This window comes from Ornithodoros turicata, unplaced genomic scaffold (assembly GCF_037126465.1).
Source record: "Ornithodoros turicata isolate Travis unplaced genomic scaffold, ASM3712646v1 Chromosome28, whole genome shotgun sequence".
NCBI classification, from domain to species: Eukaryota; Metazoa; Arthropoda; class Arachnida; order Ixodida; family Argasidae; genus Ornithodoros; species Ornithodoros turicata.
In genome coordinates, this window is record NW_026999351.1 from 1821654 (window position 1) to 1847059 (window position 25406).

At 44.7% G+C, this 25406-nt stretch overlaps 1 protein-coding gene across 1 annotated transcript in view; it reads right to left on the reverse strand.

Moving 5' to 3' along the window:
* Nucleotides 1-229: 229 nt before the first annotated feature.
* Nucleotides 230-25406, reverse strand: part of LOC135373656 (uncharacterized) — a 69186-nt gene continuing 44009 nt past the window's right edge. Inside the window, exons 10-11 of the mRNA XM_064606753.1 lie at nucleotides 8727-8844; nucleotides 230-311 (exon numbers count right to left, since the gene is read on the reverse strand). Coding sequence (XP_064462823.1) covers nucleotides 230-311; nucleotides 8727-8844 — 200 coding nt within the window. The remainder of the gene's footprint in view (nucleotides 312-8726; nucleotides 8845-25406) is intronic.

Consider the following 25406-nt stretch of genomic DNA (forward strand, 5'->3'; position numbering starts at 1 on the left):
GCACATGTGGCAATCTCCAACTGCTGCAAGCGTACAATACTTTCACGTACATTTAGAGCGTCTTGCTGAAGAAAATGACTTGAAAACAACGGCAATCCCGAAATGTTTAGCGTAGCGGAATATTTTTGTGCATTTGTTTTCTTCCTTCTCAAATATTTTCAAATTCTTCCCTGCGCGCATGATACTGTGATGATGCGTCCACCTGTACGTTGACTTTTCTTTATTTTGTTCATTTCGGATCTTCGGAGACCCGTCTTTCTTTCTTTCCCCAATGTGAGAGGAAGAAAGACCACACTGTCGCCTCTTGCGTCCTGGAAAAAATATTATCAGAAAACAGAAAATGCAACCCAAGGTAAGGGCAGTTCAGATAGAGTCACCCCATACACACGCTTTTGTTTTATTTCTGCAAGTTAAAGCTCATCTTCGATGCATGAGGCGGTACTGTGCTCCTCCACCCTCTCACACTGGGGGTGAAGAAAAGACGCGTCTCCGAAGATGCGCAATGAACAGAAAAGAAAGAACATCAAGAAAAAAAGGAGTTCCTCCACAAATTTTTCGCGGACTATGTACCGAACGGATTCTTTATCAAAATGGTAACGATATCATGTCACCGTAAGGAACAGATGTTCTCTTTTGGGACAGCTTCGCAGCTTTTTCAACGATTCTTAGGTAATTAGTCGCTTGACGGTTGAGCAACATATGGCCAAGAACGCCGCCGGCCCAGAGAGAATAGTGAAAGTAGCATGCCTATCGCATATACATATATATATATTGCATATATATAGAGATAGGGGAGAAAAGACACCAGAGATTGAAGTAGGGAGTAGGGGAAAGTTATTTATTAAGCTGGCATTTAAACTAAGGGTCTGGGGAAGTCTACGTTTCGGCGGAAGCTCCGCCTTCTTCGGGACTGAGAGGAAAATCTCTGTACAAGGTCTTTTAAAAGGTTACAAAAGTGTCGTCACAGTTGGTACAATTCCACTGCGAGGCAGTCGTTAGTGAGTCATGTTCTGGAAGATTCCGGAAGGTTCCTGGGTCATCGGCCGGGGAGATTACGTGTCAGAGCCTTGGGTCGCGCTCGTTGAAAACCTGTTGTCCGGGGTGTTCTTAGAGTCATTGTGTCCAGCTGTAAAGAAAAGAAGAAAAGAGGCAGCGGGCACTCCGAGGACATACAGAAAAAAAGTTATCCGGATATGCTTCTTACAGTTGATAGCACTCCTTTATCCTCATTTATTAGAGATTGGAATTTGTAGATCAAGTACGATTCGCGTTGCTCTCTGCAGCGATCGGATGTGAAATTTGACTCTAAAATAAAAAGTGCGACGTTATTAATGGAATGACCGGGTCGACTAAAATGGCGAGAAACCGGGAGGCTACCTTTTTTCGAAACATCTGATCGGTGGTTATTGAATCGAATCCTAAATGAATTTTTACTTTGACCTACATATTGCGCGGAGCATGTTGTACATTGAATGATATAAATAATGTTACTGGAGTTACAGTCAAAGTCGCCATTGATTTTAAGGGAGAAGTTGGAGTTTGTACTCTTGACCGCTGCCGTGCTTTGCATTGATTTGCATATTTGGCATCTTTTACCATTGCATGGATGGCATCCCGCCGTAGGTGTTAATGGTTTGGGAACTTTGGAGTTGACTAGTCTATCTTGGAGGTTGCGGGCACGTCTGTCGGTAACTCGTGGCTTCTCGGCAAATATTTGTCGTGTCCGTTCAGATTGCAGAAGGATGCTATGGTGGCGGTGGAGGATACTGTTAATATTACCCGCGCCTGCACCAAAGGTAAGAACAAGGTTTACGCGATCGCCCTTGGGTTCGTCGTTGCGTTTACCGAATAAGTTCCTCCGGTCTGCTTGTCGTGCTTTGGACAGGGCGTCTCTTACTAGACTGGGTGGAAAATTACGATTAACGAAGGTCTGCTCTAATTCCGCGAGGTTTTTGTTTAGAACATCGTCGTCCGAGCAGATCCTCCTGTATCGGAGTGCCTGGCTATAAGGAATGGCGAGTTTAGTATGGCGCGGGTGGCAACTGTTAAAGGAAAGGTACTGCTGAGCATCAGTTGGCTTTCGGTACAGGTCAGTGGAAAAACCCTTCTCGGTTAAGGTTACTTTTACATCTAGGAAATTAACAGTCGTTGCCGAGAAGGAGTGGGTGAACTTCATGGCGGGGTGTACCAGGTTGAAATCGCGAATGAATCCTTTGAGATCTTCTTCGGAGTGTGGCCAAAGCATGAATATGTCGTCCAAGAAGCGTTTGTATAGACTAGGTTTTTTGTCGCGCACGGCTAGAAATTTTTCCTCTAGTGCACCCATGAAAATATTTGCGTACGTTGGTGCCATCTTGGTTCCCATAGCTGTGCCATTTATTTGTAGATAGTGGCGGCCGTCAAATTCGAAGTTATTATTTTTGAGGATCAAGTTGAGTAGAGTTGGTAATACAGATGGGTCAACCGCGCGATCGGAGTACTTCAGATACGCCGCCTCCGCTGCTAGCACGCCATCCTCATGTGGGATGTTAGTGTAAAGGGAGGTAACGTCTAGCGTTACAAGCAAGCTTGCATTGGGTGGTTCACATTTGCTAAGTATTTCGAGGAAATGGTTGGTGTCCTTAATATATGAGGGTAATCGGGGAGGTATATCTTTATGGAGGTGGTCAACGAAGCTAGAAATTTTCTCCTTGGCGGTGCCGATTGAGGAAACTATAGGTCGCCCTGGGTTTCCTGGTTTATGGATTTTCGGTAACATGTAGAACCTGCCTGGTTTAGGGTTTTGGGGGGCTAGAAATTCATATAGGCAGGAGTCGATTATTTCACGCGCTTTTAGGGATTTTAGGGTTTTGGTGATTTCGGCAGCTATCTTATCTGTTGGATCACTGTCAAGCGGCTCATAGAACGTGTTACAGCCCAGTTGTCGGAAGCCCTCGTTAAGGTAGTCCTGTTTGTCCATCACTACGATTCCCCTCCCTTGACTGCCCTTTTGATAATGATATCGCCACAGTTCTGTAAGTCGGAGAGGCTGCGCTGCTCAGCTGCTGTTAAATTTGGTTTAGTTTTGCGGTTAGATGAATTGTTGTATGCGTCAAGTACATCCCTTTGAACAGCCTTGATGTACATATCCAGGGCTTTGTCGCGGTTGGCATCGTGTGTGAAATCAGAAGTTGGTTTAAAGGGATTCGGATTGGAGTTAGGTTTGTCGAAAAAATATTCCTTTAGGCGCATACGTCTTGCGAAATTGTCCAAGTCAAGATGGAGTTGGTATTCATTTAGTTTAGCGTTTTTGGGGCAGAATGACAGACCCCGATGGGCGTCGGATAATGTCGTGACATTATCCGACGCCCATCAAGAAGAATTGTCAAAATTTTGCAGGTCCCGTGAACAGCTCGTATCGAGAACTAAACACAAAAAACTTGCCAGGGACGGAGTCTGCTCACCTATTTTAGCTGATAATAATGAAACGCCTCCAGAAAGTATCTCGGTAAATAAACACCCGGTCACCTCTACACAATTATTACTGCCCACTTCAACGTGATCATGATGGTGAATTGGACGGTGCGGCCTGTTCCGTCCAACAACGTGTAACTGTATCACAAAACGTTGTGAACTTGTCATCCCGCACCCTCACCGACTCAGAATTCTCACTTCTGAATCGGGGTCTGTCATTCTGCCCCAACAACGCTAAACTAAATGAATACCAACTCCATCTTGACTTTGACAATTTCGCAAGACGTATGCGCCTAAAAGAATATCTTTTCGACAAACCTTACTCCAATCCGAATCCCTTTAAACCAACTTCTGATTTCACACCCGATGCCAACCGCGACAAAGCCCTGGATATGTACATCAAGGCTGTTCAAAGGGATGTACTTGACGCATACAACAATTCATCTAACCGCAAAACTAAACCAAATTTAACAGCAGCTGAGCAGCGCATCCTCTCCGACTTACAGAACTGTGGCGATATCATTATCAAAAGGGCAGTCAAGGGAGGGGCAATCGTAGTGATGGACAAACAGGACTACCTTAACGAGGGCTTCCGACAACTGGGCTGTAGCACGTTCTATGAGCCGCTTGACAGTGATAAAACAGATAAGATAGCTGCCGAAATCACCAAAACCCTAAAATCCCTAAAAGCGCGTGAAATAATCGACTCCTGCCTATATGAATTTCTAGCCCCCCAAAACCCTAAACCAGGCAGGTTCTACATGTTACCGAAAATCCATATACCAGGAAACCCAGGGCGACCTATAGTTTCCTCAATCGGCACCGCCACGGAGAAAATTTCTAGCTTCGTTGACCACCTCCATAAAGATATACCTCCCCGATTACCCTCATATATTAAGGACACCAACCATTTCCTCGAAATACTTAGCAAATGTGAACCACCCAATGCAAGCTTGCTTGTAACGCTAGACGTTACCTACCTTTACACTAACATCCCACATGAGGATGGCGTGCTAGCAGCGGAGGCGGCGTATCTGAAGTACTCCGATCGCGCGGTTGACCCATCTGTATTACCAACTCTACTCAACTTGATCCTCAAAAATAATAACTTCGAATTTGACGGCCGCCACTATCTACAAATAAATGGCACAGCTATGGGAACCAAGATGGCACCAACGTACGCAAATATTTTCATGGGTGCACTAGAGGAAAATTTTCTAGCCGTGCGCGACAAAAAACCTAGTCTATACAAACGCTTCTTGGACGACATATTCATGCTTTGGCCACACTCCGAAGAAGATCTCAAAGGATTCATTCGCGATTTCAACCTGGTACACCCCGCAATGAAGTTCACCCACTCCTTCTCGGCAACGACTGTTAATTTCCTAGATGTAAAAGTAACCTTAACCGAGAAGGGTTTTTCCACTGACCTGTACCGAAAGCCAACTGATGCTCAGCAGTATCTTTCCTTTAACAGTTGCCACCCGCGCCATACTAAACTCGCCATTCCTTATAGCCAGGCACTCCGATACAAGAGGATCTGCTCGGACGACGATGTTCTAAACAAAAACCCCGCGGAATTAGAGCAGACCTTCGTTAATCGTAATTTTCCACCCAGTCTAGTAAGAGACGCCCTGTCCAAAGCACGACAAGCAGACCGGAGGAACTTATTCGGTAAACGCAACGACGAACCCAAGGGCGATCGCGTAAACCTTGTTCTTACCTTTGGTGCAGGCGCGGGTAATATAAACAGTATCCTCCACCGCCAACATAGCATCCTTCTGCAATCTGAACGGACACGACAAATATTTGCCGAGAAGCCACGGGTTACCGACAGACGTGCCCGCAACCTCCAAGATAGACTAGTCAACTCCAAAGTTCCCAAACCATTAACACCTACGGCGGGATGCCATCCATGCAATGGTAAAAGATGCCAAATATGCAAATCAATGCAAAGCACGGCAGCGGTCAAGAGTACAAACTCCAACTTCTCCCTTAAAATCAATGGCGACTTTGACTGTAACTCCAGTAACATTATTTATATCATTCAATGTACAACATGTTCCGCGCAATATGTAGGTCAAAGTAAAAATTCATTTAGGATTCGATTCAATAACCACCGATCAGATGTTTCGAAAAAAGGTAGCCTCCCGGTTTCTCGCCATTTTTGTCGACCCGGTCATTCCATTAATAACGTCGCACTTTTTATTTTAGAGTCAAATTTCACATCCGATCGCTGCAGAGAGCAACGCGAATCGTACTTGATCTACAAATTCCAATCTCTAATAAATGAGGATAAAGGAGTGCTATCAACTGTAAGAAGCATATCCGGATAACTTTTTTTCTGTATGTCCTCGGAGTGCCCGCTGCCTCTTTTCTTCTTTTCTTTACAGCTGGACACAATGACTCTAAGAACACCCCGGACAACAGGTTTTCAACGAGCGCGACCCAAGGCTCTGACACGTAATCTCCCCGGCCGATGACCCAGGAACCTTCCGGAATCTTCCAGAACATGACTCACTAACGACTGCCTCGCAGTGGAATTGTACCAACTGTGACGACACTTTTGTAACCTTTTAAAAGACCTTGTGCAGAGATTTTCCTCTCAGTCCCGAAGAAGGCGGAGCTTCCGCCGAGACGTAGAGTTCCCCAGACCCTTAGTTTAAATGCCAGCTTAATAAATAACTTTCCCCTACTCCTTCTTCAGTCTCTGGTGTCTTTTCTCCCCTATCTATATTCAACATCCTGGTCGTTCGAACCTAAATTTTGTAGCGTATTGCATATATATATATATATAGAACAAATAGGTTAATATATCAGACGGCTATGAAGTTGAATAAAAGTGAAATAATAAGACTTAGACTACAGATTACAGGAACGTTAACAAAAACTAATTTATTTAATGGGCAATGTGACACATAGATTAAAAAAGAATGGTCGACGTTTCGACAGTGGCACTGTCTTCATCAGGACAAAAAGAGACTAAAAGAGACAAAAGAGACAAAAAGAGTCAGGACAGAAGAGAGAGAGAGGACTTTTTGTCTGTCGAAACGTCGACCATTCTTTTTTTAATCTATGTGTTAAATTGCCCATTAAATAAATTAGTTTTTGTTAACGTTCCTGTAATCTGTAGTCCAAGTCTTATTATTTCACTTATATATATATATGTTTATAAGTCCCAAACGTCGCCACACCAGCATTGGACAGCTGTTTCGGCCTTATTGGGCCTTCATCAGCAATGCGTAGGTGGGCGGCGTTTGAGCGAGTGGCGTCGGAAGGTCACGTGGAACGTGATGTCCTCCCGTCAGGGTGAGAAACTCACCTCTGAAAGCCCAGTGCGAAGCCAGTAAAGTATTAAGTGAAAAAAAAATAGCATAGGCTCTTTGGCTGCACGTTGAACATATGTTTATAAGTCCCAAACGTCGCCACACCAGCATTGGACAGCTGTTGTGGCGTCGTCTGTCCAATCCTCCTGTCCAATCCTCGTCTGTCCAACAGCTGTCCAATGCTGGTGTGGCGACGTTTGGGACTTATAAACATATGTTCAACGTGCAGCCAAAGAGCCTATGCTATTTTTTTTTTCACTTAATACTTTACTGGCTTCGCACTGGGCTTTCAGAGGTGAGTTTCTCACCCTGACGGGAGGACATCACGTTCCACGTGACCTTCCGACGCCACTCGCTCAAACGCCGCCCACCTACGCATTGCTGATGAAGGCCCAATAAGGCCGAAACAGCTGTCCAATGCTGGTGTGGGGACGTTTGGGACTTATAAACATATGTTCAACGTGCAGCCAAAGAGCCTATGCTATTTTTTTCACTATATATATATATATATATATATAAAGCAAAAAAATAGCCGAAGCTCTGTAGCTGCACGTTGAGCATATGTTTACAATTTGATCGTGCACTCCCAGCCAGGGACAGCTGTTTCGCTCTACTTGGAGCTCGTTAGCCTGGCGCAGCGCCAGGCTGACGAACTCCAAGTAGAGCGAAACATTGGGAACCGCATTATTACAGGACGTCTTACCTTGCCAAAAAAGAAAAGTTTTAAGGAAGTGTATACCGGAAGTCGCACTGTGTAAGCCACAAGACAAGGGTGTAACAGCTGTGTTTCAAAAACGCTATATTCCTTGTGATGAAATTAAGGAGGTGCATCATACCAGAGCATGCTGGTAGTACAGTTCGGATAATCGTCCCAGTCGAAAAAAAGTAAAGGGTCCAATTAGAAAATTTTCAATTGGATCAAATTTTCGATCAGTTGTGCTTTTGCCACACATTGGACTGAAAATCAATGAACCTATTCAAGAAGCAGTTCGTGCTCCCATTGCATGGCCAATTGGAGTTCAAAGTTGAAATATCTTTGCTGAAGGCAATGCATGCGTTACGGATACGTATTCTTGTCGCCCGCATTGCGTTGAGAAAACAGTTTTTTACAACGAAACACAACAACAACTTTGTAACAAGTACAATGATGTATGTAACTACACAACACAGGCTGGCGTTGTGTTGTTACGTCGCGTCCTTGTCGTTGTGCTTATAAGGAAAGATGACTGCAGTGCGGGTAAACCCGCGGATAGCCGCGGGTACCCGCGCAAGTTTGTTATTTTCGAGTACACAATTCCGTGTCATCGCGGGTTGCGGGCAAGGTGCCGGTAGACTCGCACTGCCTCAGCGGATTACGGAGGTATACCCGCAGTACCAGCAGGCGCAGAACCAACCCGTTGGATTGGGGTGTATGACCCGATTCATTCGAACATTTGGCCCAAAATACTTTACAAGACGTTCCACATCCAATTCGTCATCTCAAAATAAAGTTGTTGTTATTGTTTGCCACATAGGGCTAACTTCGGCTATCTTTCGACACCAAGACTGGTACACTTCGCATCAGTAAGCTGGCAACCATGTCCGCAGTGGCCACAGCGTACGCGTTGGAAAAATGGCTCGCTAAAGGAAGGACATTGTCCTCAGTATCAATAACTCATTTCGTGCCGTCACGATCATGTGGCATATAATTCATATATGAGTACGCATTGGGCTGCGGGTATATCGGCTGGTATGCGGATAGGCGTCGGGATGTTCGGGTACGGATGCGGGTTGTGCGGTTGCGGTACGTGTGCGGGTACGAACTTTCGTGCCCGCACTACCTATAAGGTCATGCTTCGTCGTCATGGACCCCATGGGCAAGCTTTTCTACGCATGTCCTCTTATGTGTATAGTGTGTACTTAGTGTATACTCCACTGAATTTGCGTATTCCCGCATAAAAGACGTACCTGACCAGGGTGTTGGACCACATACAATTTGTAACAGCTAGGTAGGAAAAGGGAGGGTCGTAGTAGATGTTGGGCAGCAAACGTCCTCCACAGGGTCCTGTTTTATCTTCGTACCAGTCTGAAACAAGTGAGCACACTTAAACAATGAAGGACATAATGAAGATATCATGATACTCTATCGACCACAATCGAAGAATCACATATTTCTGTACTAGAACGGCCCGGCAGAGACAGCCGTTGCAGTTCCGCCAGCAATTCACTTCGCTAGACACACCTTGCCTGACGCAGACAGACTCTGCAAGCTCTACACTCTAAATCATGTGACGGACATGTGCCAGTTAAAAAAGCTCCCTCAGAAAGTGCAGCGGGTACACAGCCGTAACCGTCTGGAAACAGCCGTAACGGTAATCAAATAGCAAGCCCAGCGAACCTCATCGCCAAATTTCAGCAGGTACAAAGCCGTCACGTCGGTATGAAACGGCTTTGTGCCCTTTGAATAATCTGTGTGCCACCTGAACCTCGTACTGGTGTGCTTGTTGAATAATGCGTGTGCCGGCTGAATATGCGTGACTTCGATGGAGCGTACTACGTTGCCCCACGCTCCTCAGGTGAGGAGTGACATGGCACAACGTATTCTCCCGCAGTACGTTCCTTCCCGCCCGCTGTCTGCGTTGCAACCTCGCTTTTGAGAAGGATGACACCTTGCTTTTTAAGTACAGGTCTAATGTTTTTTCAGGGTAAGTCAACCTAGCTGTGATGCATCGTACGACACCTGCGTTTCACTCGTGTTTGACAATCGAAGTACATTCTGTTGCAGACGGTGGACGCATTGCAAATGGCGGCAGGAGAGGATCGACTGCATCGGTGAAGCGACGATGTACATTACAAGCGAGGTTAATAGTCGAAAGATGAAAGTCACTGAAAAGGTTAGCCAGCTGTAGGGATCGAACCCACATCTTCTGGATTACCGGTCCAGGGCTCTACCAATTGAGCTAAGCTAACACGCCTCTCCAGCGACTTTCGGGGTGCGTCATCTGAAGGGACGACAAACCAGCCACTCTCTCTCACTCATCCTCCTTTCACTATTACATTTTTGCTTACTGATACACATTCATACGACGGAAATCGACGCAAGCGGCACCTGTTGAACAAGAGATAAACTGATGTTCTGAGACTGGAACAACATAGAAGGGACAGATACAAAGCCTCAAATTGCCTAAGAAATCAACGACGAAAGATGAAAGTCACTGAAAAGGTTAACCAGCTGTAGGGATCGAACCCACATCTTCTGGATTACCGGTCCAGGGCTCTACCAATAGGGGCGCGCGCCTGGAGTTTAGCGGAACGACGCCAGCGCCAATTTCTCCCCTGTCGACGGAAGGCGAAACTACCGTCCCGTGTATGCCGGAGTGTGCTGCTGGACGATTCCACGCGAATTGATCCAGCTGACCTGGTCGGCCCCCACAAAACGATCCGAATTTTTACGAAAATTTTTTTAGCAGTCGCTAATAGTGCAAAACGACACACCACGAAACATTTCTTCCCAAATCTCAATGTGGCGGGTGCTAGACACGAGTAAAGTTCGCAGCGCTGGCGAAAACCGTGCCTGGCGTGAACGGCAGGTGCGGCTCATAGAAAGCACCTAGAACTGTGTGGTTTTCTTTTGCGGATAGAGGAAACTATGCTCTACACAGCATCCAAATCCCGGTTGTCGTGCTGTAATCGGTTCAGGGATACAAAGGCCGGAAGTTTCGCAATTTTCCTCCTACTTCGCGATTTTTTTGTGGACAATCAAACCATTAAACTTTAATGAATATTTTTTTCCTGCCAAGGCCCCAAGGAATACTTCAACAGGAAAAATCGCCAGACACGTAACTTTCACAGCCATTGCAGGAAAAAAAGAGGAAGTATGCGATTTTTCCAAAATTCGCTACAATCGAGCGTAAAACACGCAATGAAGAGGTTGGAAGATACGGCTGAAACCAACGCAGTTTTATAGAACGAGCCTTGCTCTACAACATACTAAAACATCTCGAGGGTGTTTTTTCGTATACAGGAGAAAATGTTTTTTTGTAGTAGAGGGTATTACGACCACAAAAAGAAAAGAAAAAGGCCAACAAAAAAAGCTGTCACCAAACTTCATCCACACGGGCGACTTCCTGTCTTTCGTTCTGACAGTGAAAACCCCGGAGCGGCATAGCTTTTGTAGCGAGGACAAGTCCTGAGCGTCCTATCATCAACTCGTGCACTCCAGTCCAAAAAATGTGTCCCAGTGCAGTGAATATGTCTCTAAACCCTATGGAACGTAATTTCAGTGGGGCTTTGAAACAACAGTGTTGGCACGAGACTGTCCTTTTAACCACTGAAGTCAGTAACGCACCTTTGGCTTCCATTTGAGCATCATTTATCCAATTGTTAGAACATTGCTACAGAATAAAGCAAATGTTGATATTCAAATAATATAAGCCACAAGTTTATTCGGTCTCACTGAGCTCATTGAGGAGATAAGTAAAGTAAAAATAGTCTAGCTTTGGGATTAATTCTGAAAGAAACGAGTCATCCCGAGTGACTACCACAGTCTGTGTCTCCTTCGGACTGTACACAAACAAAACACCCCTGGACAGGTTGAGAACATATAACTGGACTTGGATTTGAGTGTAGTAGCAATGTTGATTCCTTAGTGATACCTGTCCAGTACACAGCTCTAGATATTCTACCAAACATCGCGCACCATCTTCAAAAATAACGCTCCTGTGAAGTATGCTTCTACGTTCCCCACCTTGCCGAATCCACAAAATAGACGCAACATTGCCATAGCTAGGAAAGCACGGCGGCACAACGCAGAAGTAGCCGTTCACTTGCTTTCGCTGGAAACAGCTGCGCCTATGGCCTGGCTGGCGCGAGACGGTAATTACTCCGCCACCGCGAGTGGCGCTGTACGCAGTGAACTTGCACGCCACCTGGCCGAGGCGTTTCACCCTATTCAGCTAAGCTAACACGCCTCTCCAGCGACTTTCGGGGTGCGTCATCTGAAGGGACGACAAACCAGCCACTCTCTCTCACTCATCCTCCTTTCACTCTTACATTTTTGCTAACTGATACACATATTCATACGACGGAAATCGACGCCAGCGGCACCTGTTGAACAAGAGATAAACTGATGTTCTGAGGCTGGAACAACATAGAAGGGACAGATACAAACAAAGCCTCAAATTGCCTAAGAAATCAACGGCGAAAGATGAAAGTCACTGAAAAAGTTAGCCGCTGTAGGGATCGAACCCACATCTTCGGGATTACCGGTCCAGGGCTCTACCAATTGAGCTAAGCTAACACGCCTCTTCAGCGACTTTCGGGGTGCGTCATCTGAAGAGACGACAAACCAGCCACTTTCTCGCACTCATCCTCCTTTCACTCTTACATTTTTGCTCACCGATACACACATTCATACGACGGAAATCGACGCAAGGGGCACCTGTTGAACAACAGATAAACTGATGTTCTGAGGCTGGAACAACACAGAAAGGACATATACAAACAAAGCCTCAAATTGCCTAAGAAATCAACGACGAAAGATGAAAGTCACTGAAAAGGTTAGCCAGCTGTAGGGATCGAACCCACATCTTCTGGATTTCCGGTCCAGGGCTCTACCAATTGAGCAAAGCTAACCTTCTTTCCTTTCGTTATAGGTGACCGTGGGACTGTATCGATTACGAGGAGGTGAGTTACAAAATGGAATACTATTCCAGCATTAACGTTGGAACAATACCAGCGTAATATTCACTTCGGTGTCTTTACAGGTTGTTTCCTGTCTCAACGGTCACACATACGCGTTCAAGATTGCAACTGCTTCTCACATGGAATTGGTGTCTGTTTCCACTTGTTGGACAATTGTTCCTCGGTCATTTCGTTTGAGGAACTGTCGTGTTCCGTGTTCGAAGTTTCGAGGATTGTGTGTTCGGCATTTGGAGGACTGCCTGGTGCATCGGATCATCGGATGGGTTGTGTGCCCGTGCAACGTGTGCTCCATATGTGTGTGTTGGGATTAGTGAACCGTGTATGCTTTCCATTCGGCAAAGGATTATGTACTGGATGCAATTTAAAGGTATGTGCAAGCCAATAAAATTTGGTGTTTCATGTTCGATGTGCTTGGAGCATTTTCTGCTTTTTCTTTTTTTGCGAAGCGTGGAGGTCATTTTTCTGTTAGGGAACTCGAGAGGCGCAATGTGTTTCGCGTATTAGGGGGTACAAGTAACCCTTCGATACGTCCGGTACACTGTGGCTCCTGGCGTCAGCAGGGATGTCGTACCGGTTGCTTCAGGGAGCATATGGCACCCGCAGCTCTCGCAGGCACCGCGTGCCCCTTGAAGACATCTGGCACCTTTTTTTAATAAAAATGTGCCAGTTGATCACACGGCAGCTATCCGTCACTGGGTTTAGAGTGTAGGCAACATTTTTGCATTTCAAATTGAAATTAGGAACTGAACGAACTTGAAGATGGCCACTAGCACCTTTGTAGTGCTACTGAACACTATGGAGACCAGGCCAGGTCAGAGCGAGAGCTCGGGCTGAGCGAGACAAGGCTATTTATTATTCGCGCCTTGATGTGATGGCGCTGGATATGCCGCCACACCTTCAAGTAACGGAGTAGTGCGAGAGGTCAGTGAAATAGTTGCTATCTGTATTTCACACTTTCATTTTATTCTATTTCTATTAGGATGGAATTAATCCGAAACAGGAAGGTTGAGAGGTGATCCCAAACATTTCTCTCTCCCAAGGCCACCGCGTACAAGCAGTATACCCAAGCAGCTCCTGCCTGCTCAGTGACATATATAAATGCTTTCAAACATGAGTAACCCGCACGCTTCTCTCCACCACTACGTGGACTTTTGCCTCTACTCCAGACTACTACTCCAGACTACGTGGTCTTTTGCAGTCCGGGATGAGTTCTACGCTATGGAGGGACGTGACGTTTAAAATTTCCAGCCAATAAACAGACTTCATTATCAGCTGTGAGGCGGATTGGTCCGTTTGCTTCTGTAGAAGTACATTTCGCCCTCCGTCGTTCTGAAATTCAGCGTCATGACATCTCTGACATCTCCGGCTCGACTAAACAATACTAAGCGCCCAATGCCGAGGCGAACGTCAATAGTTGGGCTGGCGCGATTCCCACCCGGTACCTCTCAGATACAACGTCACATGGGCAGCACACTAACCACTGAGCCACACGAGATGGTGACGCGATGCCGCGTGGTTCAATCCAAAGTACGTCAGCCCAGTCGTCCGAACCATTCGAAGGTGACCAAGACGACGACCCATCGCTTACCTGAGATTCGGGAACTGTAGCGCCGTATATTCATTCGCGCTTGCGGTGTTCTGCGTGCTAGAAAACGTGGTGCAAGTGTGATAGCTAAATTGAATGCATTTCTTTTCCAGTTTGATGTTTGAACCGTTTAGGGCTTGAATGTAATATCATTAACATTCATCTAGTCAATTTCCGTAAGTGAAGTAAAATCATTCGTGGAACCCTTGATTATAATGGCAGTTCGGTTTCCGAAAGAACAGATCGACTGAGCTGGCTGTTTAGTACAGAAAGGAACCGTACTAATAAAACACTGAAAAGAAACTCATTACTCTGGGAATTTTTATTGATTTCAGCAAAGCATTTGATTCGTTTTCACACAGGATACTATTACTAAAACTGTCGCGTTGTGGAATCCGGGGCCCGACACTTTCGCTGTCCTCGTCATATTTAGATAATAGGCATCAGAAGGTTGTCATTAATGGCTACTCTTCTGCACTGCAGCGCAAGGTAGCTTATTTGGTCCTTTGCTCTTTAGTGTTTATCATACCATATAGTTTATCATACATGCCGACGATGCGAGCATCTTTTTTCACGGTTCAGACCCTGACGGGATAGTCACACATGCAAATGAGGTACTGGAACGGGTAAAGTATTTGGCTGATCCTAACTGTTTGAACACTAACGCCAGTAGAACTAAGGCGGTTTCCTTCAACGCAAAAACAAGTTCAGCCCTCAGTAAATCTTGAAATAGATAACACAGTTGCCGACATAGTAGGAAATGCAAAACTCTCGGTGTAACTTTTTCTTCTACACTACTACTTTCTTGGTCATTGATGACGTGCATTCCAAGGCATCGCGATTCTTTGGTTTTCTGTATAGATATCGTAAGCATCTAACCAAACGAGTTATGCTACTTTAAAACTCATTATTGTACACACATTTTAACTACTGCTTCTTGGTATGGGAACAACCAAAATGTCCAACCTACATAGGTTGCTTGTGTTGCAAAATAAATTCCCCCGAACTTTGGATCGTCCACCATATAACCACACCACAACTGGTTTGTTTGAACGGTACTCGCTGATTATTGTTAATAACCCGTATCGATATAAACTTTTGTGTTATTACCGTACTGCTCATAAAACGTCCTTAGATAATATCTTATCACTAATTCACCTCAAAGAGCATAGTTATTCTTATAATAATCGCGCCAAGAGGTTTCGGCATATCCCCCAATGTAGAATCAGATATGGTGAACAGAGTGTTCATATATATTGCCTTGCATCTTGAACGAGCCCCTATTGATTCATTTTGACAGTGTCAAAGAAAGATATTCATATTGCATGCATTTATAGTTTACCTTCCACGGATGCTTTTCGTCTCGCTTAACCAATGTCATTTTGTACGGGAGCTGTGAACCCGTCAAGTCGTTACTGCGACTTTTTTTTTTCAAGGCTCCAACCACGACTTAAAGTGGGAATAAAATTCATTCATTCATAATTGGTGAGGAAAGCCCCAAGTCAAAATGACGTCAAGTGAGATCACAGGGTGGAGCTAAAAAGCGACAGAGTGCATTGAATATGTCATCCACATCCAAGCGCCTTTCGGATTTCAGCGATAATAAGTACAGCGAGCTTTCACTGCATAAGTTGCGCTGATATAATGCAGAGAAATGCACACCTTGTTTTACTGCCCCTTTAGAGCAGCATGGAAAGCGGGGAAAAAAGTTCACTGCTTGACCGCGTTGAAATACCCAAAGACATTGCGTCCTATGCGAACGTTTGATTCCCCCGCTCGCGCGAACCTCTCCGCTTAGTTTGCGCCACAGAGGCGCGAGACGTGACTGCAGTTCCTTTTCCTACGTTCGGCCTTCGACCAGTAAAGGCGTTCTCTCCCCCTTACAGGCTCGTCCCTTCAATCGACTATATCATGTTCCCAAAAGCAAGACGCATAAAAGCTTCTACATGCCTTATCATCAACCAGAGGCACCTAAACAGATCACCTTTCGCTCATCATCCGTCCAGTAACACGCTCTGAACACAATAGAAGCGGCCGCAATGTCATTTCATGGCGTTCTGCGGCCGCTATACGCCGGTGACGCCGCGTGAACTGGAGTCCGCGGCGATATGGGCTGGTTTGGAAATCCGCCACTGAGCATCCCAAATGGTCTGACCCTCCATAGACCACAATATGCGATGTGGCTTGGACCCCTTTTCAACAACCGTTCAAATTAGTTACAGACAACGTGTGAGCCTATACAGTTTGAGCATCAGCGCCAATTTCGGAATTTCAGTATTGGGCTGACCACCTCGGTAGCTCAGAGGCTAACGTGTTGACTGGCTGAGCCCAAGATCTGGTTCAAACCCGGCCGAGTGGGGCAGGAATGTGGGGGAGGGAACATTGCAGTAGTAATTATACAACCCAAGCTTTACACAGAAAATCCATGGCAAGTATTGCACTTTTTACTTTCAATTATATTAAAATATTTTTTACTTAAATTTTTTAAACTTTTAAATTGTGCAAAATCTAACTCAATGCAATACTTGACGTGGATTTTATATGTATAACTTGGGTTGTAGAAAAAAAAACTATATAGAAAGGAAGCAGACAGTGGGAAAAAAGTTATTTGAAAATCAACGACACCATCTTGAAGAAATCACGCCGGTGCGGGCGACTGGGGCACGACGGTTGCAGAGGCAACACACCAGATGGTGCCAGCATCGTAGCTCTCTGCGAGAAAGACAGAGAACAACAAAGTACTAGCGGCAAGTAAAAATGGCAGCACTGCTCAACAAGTCTAGGCATGCAAGAGAAAAGGCCTAACCACAGCGTCACCACACAACACTACACTAAACAAGTCTAAACATGTGCGTACAGCGAGAAAAGGCTTAACACGAGCATGGTAAAAAAACAAGCAAACGTCGGTAAATCACTCACCTTTTTCTCCTGCGGCGACGGTGCGACTGCTCTATCCGAGAGCCACTCAGAAACTGAGAGGGCGCGGGGACTGGGTGTTAACTAAACTGGGTGTTAACTTAACTGGGTGTTAATTAACTGGGCGGAAAATTGGGTGTTAAAAATGACTTCTGTGGTGCCTTAAGAGATAAAACAGTGCGCCCGAACCGCGCCCCACGCGAGCCGCGCGCGGGCCCGTTCTCGCTCTCGAGTGAGCGCACTGTTTTATCACTTAAACAGCAACAGAGCTGACATTGTAGTACCCTCGCAATAAATATTATATTCCGGCGACAGCAGAATGTATTGCTTCGTAATTGTATGTATGTATTCGTAATTGTATTCCTAATGTATTGTATGTAAGGCTTCGGGTGTGTGTGTGTGTGTGTGTAAGGCCAGTCCAAGGCGCGTTGATGGGAGCGCACTGCTCTGTTGGGTACCCAAACTTGCAGCCAGCGATGGTGAATGATTATTTGATTTGATTTGATTTAGAGTCATTATTGGCTCACCTATTTAGTGAAAGCCTATGAACACATGTTAAGTGGTTTAGTTTAAAAATGATGAGAGCTACAGTGTGTAGCGAATGATGTTCACATTTACACGTTCTACTCTATAGTATTCTTGCAAAATATATGAGTGCAAGAAAATGAAAGGAAAACGAAGTGAATTCACTCCTGTATAATGATCGCTGCGCAGAAGCACGGCACCGTTTTCTTCGTGGATGTATAGCGAACATGCATTCCTTTCTTTTTTTTGGTTCGCGCCGGCCGAGTGACGATATCCTATTACACCTGGAACGAAGACCTATTGTTTTGCGTTCGCATATATATATGTGCCTTCTTTTGACGATGGTAGGATGATTATTGATAGGATTGCTGACAGGATCATTATTAGGACCTGAGGAATAATATGGATTTATGTGGTTGTGAAAATAGACTGTGTTTATGAGTGTGAAAATGTGAGTGTGTGTCTGTGTGTCTGTGTGCTGGGACCCCACTTGATAAGTAAGTGCTATCTGTTTGCCTTTTCGTGCGACACGAGTGATACATTTATGTACTATCGCGTGAAATAGTTGTTTAAAAAATAAGGGCAGTCGCGTTTGCATTGCTATATCTAGGATATCTAGGATAGGACGAGCGTTTTTAATGGAATTGCCTCGCGAACCTGGTGAAGTCTGTTTTGGGCAGGGTATTTTATGAATGCCCGACGCCGGTCCTGTTGTTGGAGTTTTGTTAGTATGTATCTGTCTGTGACTGACTTTATGGTATTAAGCTGTCGGAGTAGAAGTGACTTTCCCTGCTCGCTTAAGATAAATCGTGTGTCCTTTTTCTGTGCTTTCTTCACGCAGGGACAATGCAAATGAGTATTTAGCATTATGCAATAATTATCTGATAGCAGAAATGAATGTCTTTGTCACAGTTTATTAGCCTGTGCCTCGTTATTTTATTTTGTTCTCTTTTCTCTAGCTATGCGAGCAGAAGTGCGTGTAATTTTTTGCTGCTCTTTTCTTATTTTCTCTACGTTTACGCAGAAGAAAGCCTCCTGGTAAAAGCTGAATATTGTTCTATCAGTGGAAGTGGGGTTGTTTGTTTGATTTTGTTGGGTGTTCGATATCTTGATGACGTAAGCAGTGCTTAATTTCGCAGTCATGGTTTTTTGAGCAGAAATGCTGGTATCTGAGCACGGAGTAAAAAGTCCTATGTTTCTCTGCTCCCTAAGAAAATTTGTGCGTCATTTTCCAAGCAGACCGCGTTTAGTTTACGCGAAATAGAAAAATGAAGTTCCGTATGCTCTATGATTTTCGGTCGCAGGCTTAAGCCCTTTTCCCGATGAGCAGTATTTTGTATGCGATGTCGCATGTCTGAACTTGTTCAGTAGTGTTGCAATATTTACCCTTCACTAATATCTTTTTGCTGTCATGTTGTGCTAGCCGCGTAGCAATAAGCGGGGATTCTCCGAATATTCCTGAGCGGTTCGACCTAAGCTTTTTCCCTGCTCACTTAAGGAAATTTGTGTATCCCTGTCCTGTGCTTTCTTTACACAAGGGTAATGCGACTGGGTATGTGGCATTATGCAGGAATTATCTGGTGGCAGAAATGGGTGTCTCTCAGTTTAATAGCGTGCGCTACGGTTTCTTGCAGTTACAGCTATTGGGACACAAATGCGTGTAAATGTTCGCATTTTTTTTTCTTCTTTCACTGCTTTTACTCAGAATGTAGGTGAGGGGAAAAAGTAAGCATCTAGGTAGAGCAGGAGAAAGCCGCTCGGCAGAGGAAATTTGTTTTTTGTTATATGTTTTTGAGTGTCAGTACTCACTTTGCTTGGTATGTTGATGGAGTAAGCTGTATGCAGTTATAAGTATTTGCGCAGAAATGCTGGTATGTGAGCGTGGAGGAGAAGTTCCAATAAAGCACCACTCCTTGTGCATTCCTGAGCTGCTGTGTGTGCGGGCGTGCTTTTTTTCCTGGTTTACGACGTCATCATGGCATGTTGGGGCTTCTTTAGCAGTGTTGCAATTTTACCCGCCGCTATGATCTTGTTATATTGTGTTAGCCGCTTAGCGATGTCCGGTGACTCTGCTATTATTCCTGGGCACTCCGTCTTAAGCCTTTTCCCTTCCCGCTTAAAGGAATTTGTGTGCCCTCGTCCTGTGCTTTCTTTACGAAGGGACAATGAGGCTGTGTATGTAGCATTATGCAAGAATTATCTGATACCAGACATGAGTGTCTTTTTTTTAGTTTATTAGCATATGCTTCAGTTTTTGAAGCCAAGCACAAGTGTGCGCAATTTTTGCTGCTCTTTCCTCAAATCACTGCTTTTGCGCAGAAGAAAGTCGCATGCTAAAGCTGAGTAGTGCGTTTCTCTGCTTGTTTGTTAGATGTTGTTAGGAGCTCGGTATGTTGAAGTAGTAAGCTGTTATAGGTATTCGTGCAGAAACGCTTGCATCTGAGCGCAGGATAGGAATTCCTGAAGCACGGCACCCTCAGTGTAAATTAATTATTTTGGATGTGAGTCTGTTTCACTGCATGACAAGGCTGAAATGGGAAGAGAGAAAAAATTGGAGTGCTTCATTAATAGCGATGCACCTAATAGGCCAATTATAGTTTCCATAGAAAGTAGAATTTTAATAGGCTCCTAAAATTATAGTTTTGTTGTAGTTTTTCTAAACTGCAATGAAATGATCATTAATATGGTGGGAATGCAATCATGTTCCCGTAAAGGCGTTGTGTCTAGTCCTCCGTCGAGCGCGAATAGGACTTTGCCCCCGGCTTTCGCGCCTTTTTGCTCGCAGGTGTAGCCTCAGACAACGAATGTGTGACCATAGAAAGGGTCATGTATTACACAAACCTGGTTATGATATTGAGTGGTCTCACTTATTATTTTAAAAGGGCAGTGGTAGTTTACTGGTGTTGTGATTCTAATGACCATGATGAGCCTTTGGGGGTGAAAATCGCTAATATGCATGGTGTTTTTTTTTGTGTTGAATTTTGTTGTGAAAATGAACGTTATTAACAGTCTGACAAAGGAAATAACCTTGCGATTCAATAAAGAATAGGAGTGTTTGTCTTTGCCACTGTCTTCTTCAGGCAGGATGTGATGATGTCATGCAGTCTGTAGCAATGCATTGACCGTTACTGGAAAAAAGTGTAGCAATCGAAAAATGGTGTGTGTTGTCCTGGACGGATTTATGATCAGCACTGTTTTTGAATAAGAGGAGTCCGTGTGCTTAGAAATACTTTGATGCTGGTTTTCTTCTTTGTTCAAGTGTTTCTCTTTGCTCCCCCCCTTGTTGTTTGACAAACATGCGCTGACATGCCCTGACCTGTTCTGTCATGTTTTCCTTCTACATGTAGTTTTTTTCAGAACGAACATTCTTGACCATGTCGATAGTGCTGTCTTGAATGGGAGTAGTGCTATCCTAAATAATTTTGCGATTCATTTAGTTCAGAGAGTAACCAGACGGGGGACAGGTGCATGGCTTTATCCAGTCGAGGAACAAAGCGACATTATTCGGTTAGCTGCCTGGCTCTCGGAAAGGATGGACATGTCTCGATTAGCTCATTGTATGTAGCCATTGTAGGTGTTAGGATATTTTGTTCTTTTGCAAGTCTAATTTAGTAAGACTTTGGTAATGAAATGCTTAATTCCTACAATCACCTCTCATGTATGGTGTTTTTCTGCGATAGATCCCAATGCAATCATTATAGTAGAATAAAGGAAATTGGGATAGTGATTCAATAAATAACAGGTCCCCCGTCTAGAGCGTACGCGTCCTCGAGCCACGCAGCTGCATGATGACGTATACCGCAGCACTATTGCTTCACGTGGACCCCGTTCAGAGGAGCATTAGTGAAAAAAAAACAGTGTAGGCCTGAGACAATAGGATGACGTCACGACCAATGAGCATAGCCTGCAGGGGGTGCAGGGATTCACTCTTCGACACTGACGGGTGTGGACGCATTAATTATGTTCCTAGCAATTTGTTGGCCGTTAGTGGAAGGGCGTAGCTTCGGTGGGGTTCTGTCTGCTTCAGATGGGGTGCCGATGTGTTGTTCATCACTGCTGAATCGTGCATTTTGTGTCGAACGGATTTACAATGAGGGAATGTAGTGTACGTGTCCGATGGTGGTGAGTGTTCGCTCTGTTCAAGTGTTTTTCTGTGTTTGCTTTCCTCTGTTGCCCGGCAGTTGTGCGATTTGTCCTGACATGCCCCGACATGCATGCTTTCCTTTGTTGACGCTTTGTATTTTTTCTTTTTGACAAGGAACATTCTAGTCTTGACGATGTCGATAGTGCTAGGCTGAATGGGAATAGTGCTATTCTTAATAATTTTGCGATTAAATTAGTTCAGAAATCAACCGCAAGAGGGACAGATGCATGACTTTATAGAGGAGAAAAAGCATTACGATTCAGTTCCGTGCTTGGCTGTCGGATGGAGTAGGCGCATAGTTATGCGCTCCTTGTTACCCGTACTCTGTGTTGATTTGTTGAGTGTCTAGTCCTCTTCTTAGCCATTGATGGAGTTACGTTTTAGGATATTTTCTTCTTTTGCAAGTCTAATTTAGTTAGACTTTGGAATTCCTACAATCACCTCTTATGTATTGTGTTTTTCTGCAACAGTTCCCTATGCAATCGTTATAGTAGAATAAAGGACATAATCTTGGGCTAGTGATTCAATAAATAACAGTTCCCGTCTAGAACGTACGCGTCCTTGAGCCACGCAGCTGCGTGATGACGTAATACCGCGACACTATTGTTTCAGGTGGACCTTGTCCAGAGTAGTATTACTGAAAAAAAACAGTGTAGCCCTGAGACAATAGGATGACGTCACGACCAATGAGCAACGCAAGAAGAGGGCGCAGGAATGCTCTTCGCTCGTAGCCTCTCGTAGGTGGTCACCGCGGAGGGCGCTAAGGTCGCGCGGGTATGCGTAGCTGCCGCGGCGCGGCGTCCCAGTCAGTTGCTCGCTGGCTCTCGCGGAGAGGAGACGTTCGCTCGGTTGCTCCGCAGTCGCCGCGCCCGCTCAGTTTCTGCCTGGCTCTCGGATGGATGGCTCTCTCATCATCGCCGCAGGGGAAAAAGGTCAGTGATTTACCGATGTTTGAGAGTTCTTTTAACGTGCTCGTGTTAAGGCTTTTCTCGCCTTACGCGCATGTTTAGACTTGTTTAGCTGTGTCCAGTACCAAGCCTGTTGACTCTCGTTTACAGTCGTGTGGCTAGTGGTTCCCGCCTTGTGTTAGCCGCGTAGTGTTGTGCGGTGACGCTGTGGTTAGGCCTTTTCCCTCGCATGCCTAGACTTGTTGAGCAGTGCTGCCATTTTTACGTGCCGCTAGTACTTTGTTGTTTTGTCTTTCTCGCATAGAGCGACGATGCTGGCACCATCTGGTGTGACGCCTTGCAACAAGGTGGCTTCCTGCCTCTGCAACCGTCATGGCTCAGTCGCCCGCACTGGCGTGGTTTCTTCAAAATGGCGTTGTTGATTTTCAAATAAATTAGTTCTCACTGTCTGCTTCCTTTCTATCCCTGTCGAAAAAACTCATATAACTCTCTATGTGAAAAGAAATGAGCAATATGAGAAATATAATGAGCAGTATGAGCAATATGAGAAATACAATGAGCAGTATGAGCAACGTTATGCGCAGTATGAGCAACGCTATGAGCAGTATGTGGAGGCCAATGACGCCGTATATGTGCAGATATGAGCACTGTCACAAATGATATGAGCAGTATGAGAACGTTATGAGCAGTACGCGAAAGCAGCAAACTGTATGTGCAGGGAAGTGAGCACTACCCCGAGCGAAATGAGCGGTATGAGAGTGGAGTGTTCAATGTACAAAGATAATAATTGTGGTATGAGCAAAGGGTAAGCATGAAAACCTACAATTTTCTTGACTTAAGAAGCTATGTGAGGCCGTACACATCAAAGATCAAGGACGCAAGTTATTCCTACCATGCTGAAATGGCACTGAAACCAACCTGTCAGGTGAGAAAACAAGATGAAAATTTGCACTAGTCAAATATGTAGTTTATTATCGTCACATGTCAACTCAACGTGTGAGTGCCACTGTATATATCAATTCGAACATATCGAGTTTAGTATAAATGACACTGAAGGTGGCTTCTTCCGCAAACATACAGTAGAGCAGTAACTAATATACAATTAATTATTACAGTCAATTAGGTTATAATTTGCAACACATTTATAGTGACATTACATTTGTTTACTGAGTGGAGGCACCTGAAGCACAGCTTCTGTGGTGTAATACAAAATAAAAGAATATGCATAGCATGTCACGACTAGCCACAACGTCACAATGCTTGTCTTAATATTCACCCTGGAGAACACTATAACTATGAAGTAATTTCACTGAAGTACTGTGGAAGTGTTTTTTTGTGTGTGTGTGGAACCATCTTGGTTTGCGCCTTCAGAATAATGTATTTAAGTTACCACAGAGACTCGCATAGTGCTGAAAGCATTCTGCACTCGATGCACTCTCACTCGACTGGTACTGTGCTAGATGATTTAGCAAGATGCAGCAGCCTATTTTAACTCATCATGCACAATAACAAATGAAAAGTAATTACACTTTTTTTTACTGCCTTTAAAGGAGCAATGAGGCGACATTTAACATGGCTCGAAATGCTGCCTCGTCTGTCAAGCTGTCCACCAGGAGTCACCATGCAAATATTTTCACTCTGCGGTACAACCGAATTTACAAAAAGCACTCAGGGGAAGCAGTGGCAGACGGTTGACACAATGCGCTTGAGACATAGTGAACGCTCTGTGTCTTGTTTGTTTGTTGTTTCTTCGCAGTACATATGCTTGAGCTGCGCCACTGTACGTCACGAAGTCCTCTTGTTTTGCAATGTGCTCTGTTCACAAGGAAAATAATTTTTCAAACGCGTGCGGAGCAGAGCGCTCTCGCTTTGTGGGTCACCTGTGCTCATCGTTCTTTGGTTTTGGAATTTGTTGGAGAACACTCTGCACCGGGAATCAAACAAAAATTTCTGGGTCACCTCAATGCTCCTTTAATAAGCCACTTACAGGGAGCATTATTGCAAGTTCACCACACAGCCTTCAATCCTGCCTTCTCAAATCGAGATTGTACAACAGCTGGTTGCTGCTCGAGTTGTACACGTTCATTAGCTACGAAGGGTGTTCGGCTTCTGTGTACTTGTGCGTGCTTCCTCTATGCCAAAACCGAGTGCTCCTGAGAACATGTCTCGTAAAGTTAAGTTCTTGCAAATTATCCTTCAATTAAGTTCAGCTCAAAAATGCAAACAGTGTTAACACATGAAAAATAAATTTAAAAAAAAGTGCTTCCACAGCAACTTCACTTAGAGAGATTTCAGTATAGTTAGACAGTATATGGACTGTTGCTGAATACAGTGACTGTAACACAAGGAGAATCCCAGCTCAGCATCAATGCTCAAAACTATACAAAAGAAAATTGCAAATCAGTTTCAGTCTCTCTCAACAAGGTTCGGGAGATCGAAGACATAGCTGGTATGTTCTTGCGGAAAATCTACAAAGAGGCACACTTGTGCAATATCATCAGCGGACAAGGGCTGTAAGCCAGACAGTGGCGATATGAAACACTTTTTCATGTGCCTAGGAAGTGGTGCGACTGGCTCTTCTACTACAATTTCTTTGCATAACAGTACTGTTTTGTGTGAGCTGCCAATGCGAAAGGTCAGTATCCTCTCAATTCTGACATACTCTCCGGATTTTGTCATGCACACACTGCTGTCGGACTTTTCCAGTCGTTTGTACGCATAACTGTTCAGTATAGTGCCATGCAGCACAAAGCGAAAGTACTCATGCGCAGACACAAGGTCAGAACCACACACAGAGTTGAGGGCACTGGTTTCCTCAGCTGTAAATGTGTTGACAGACTTTGGGGCACCAAGGAAGCACGCTTCCC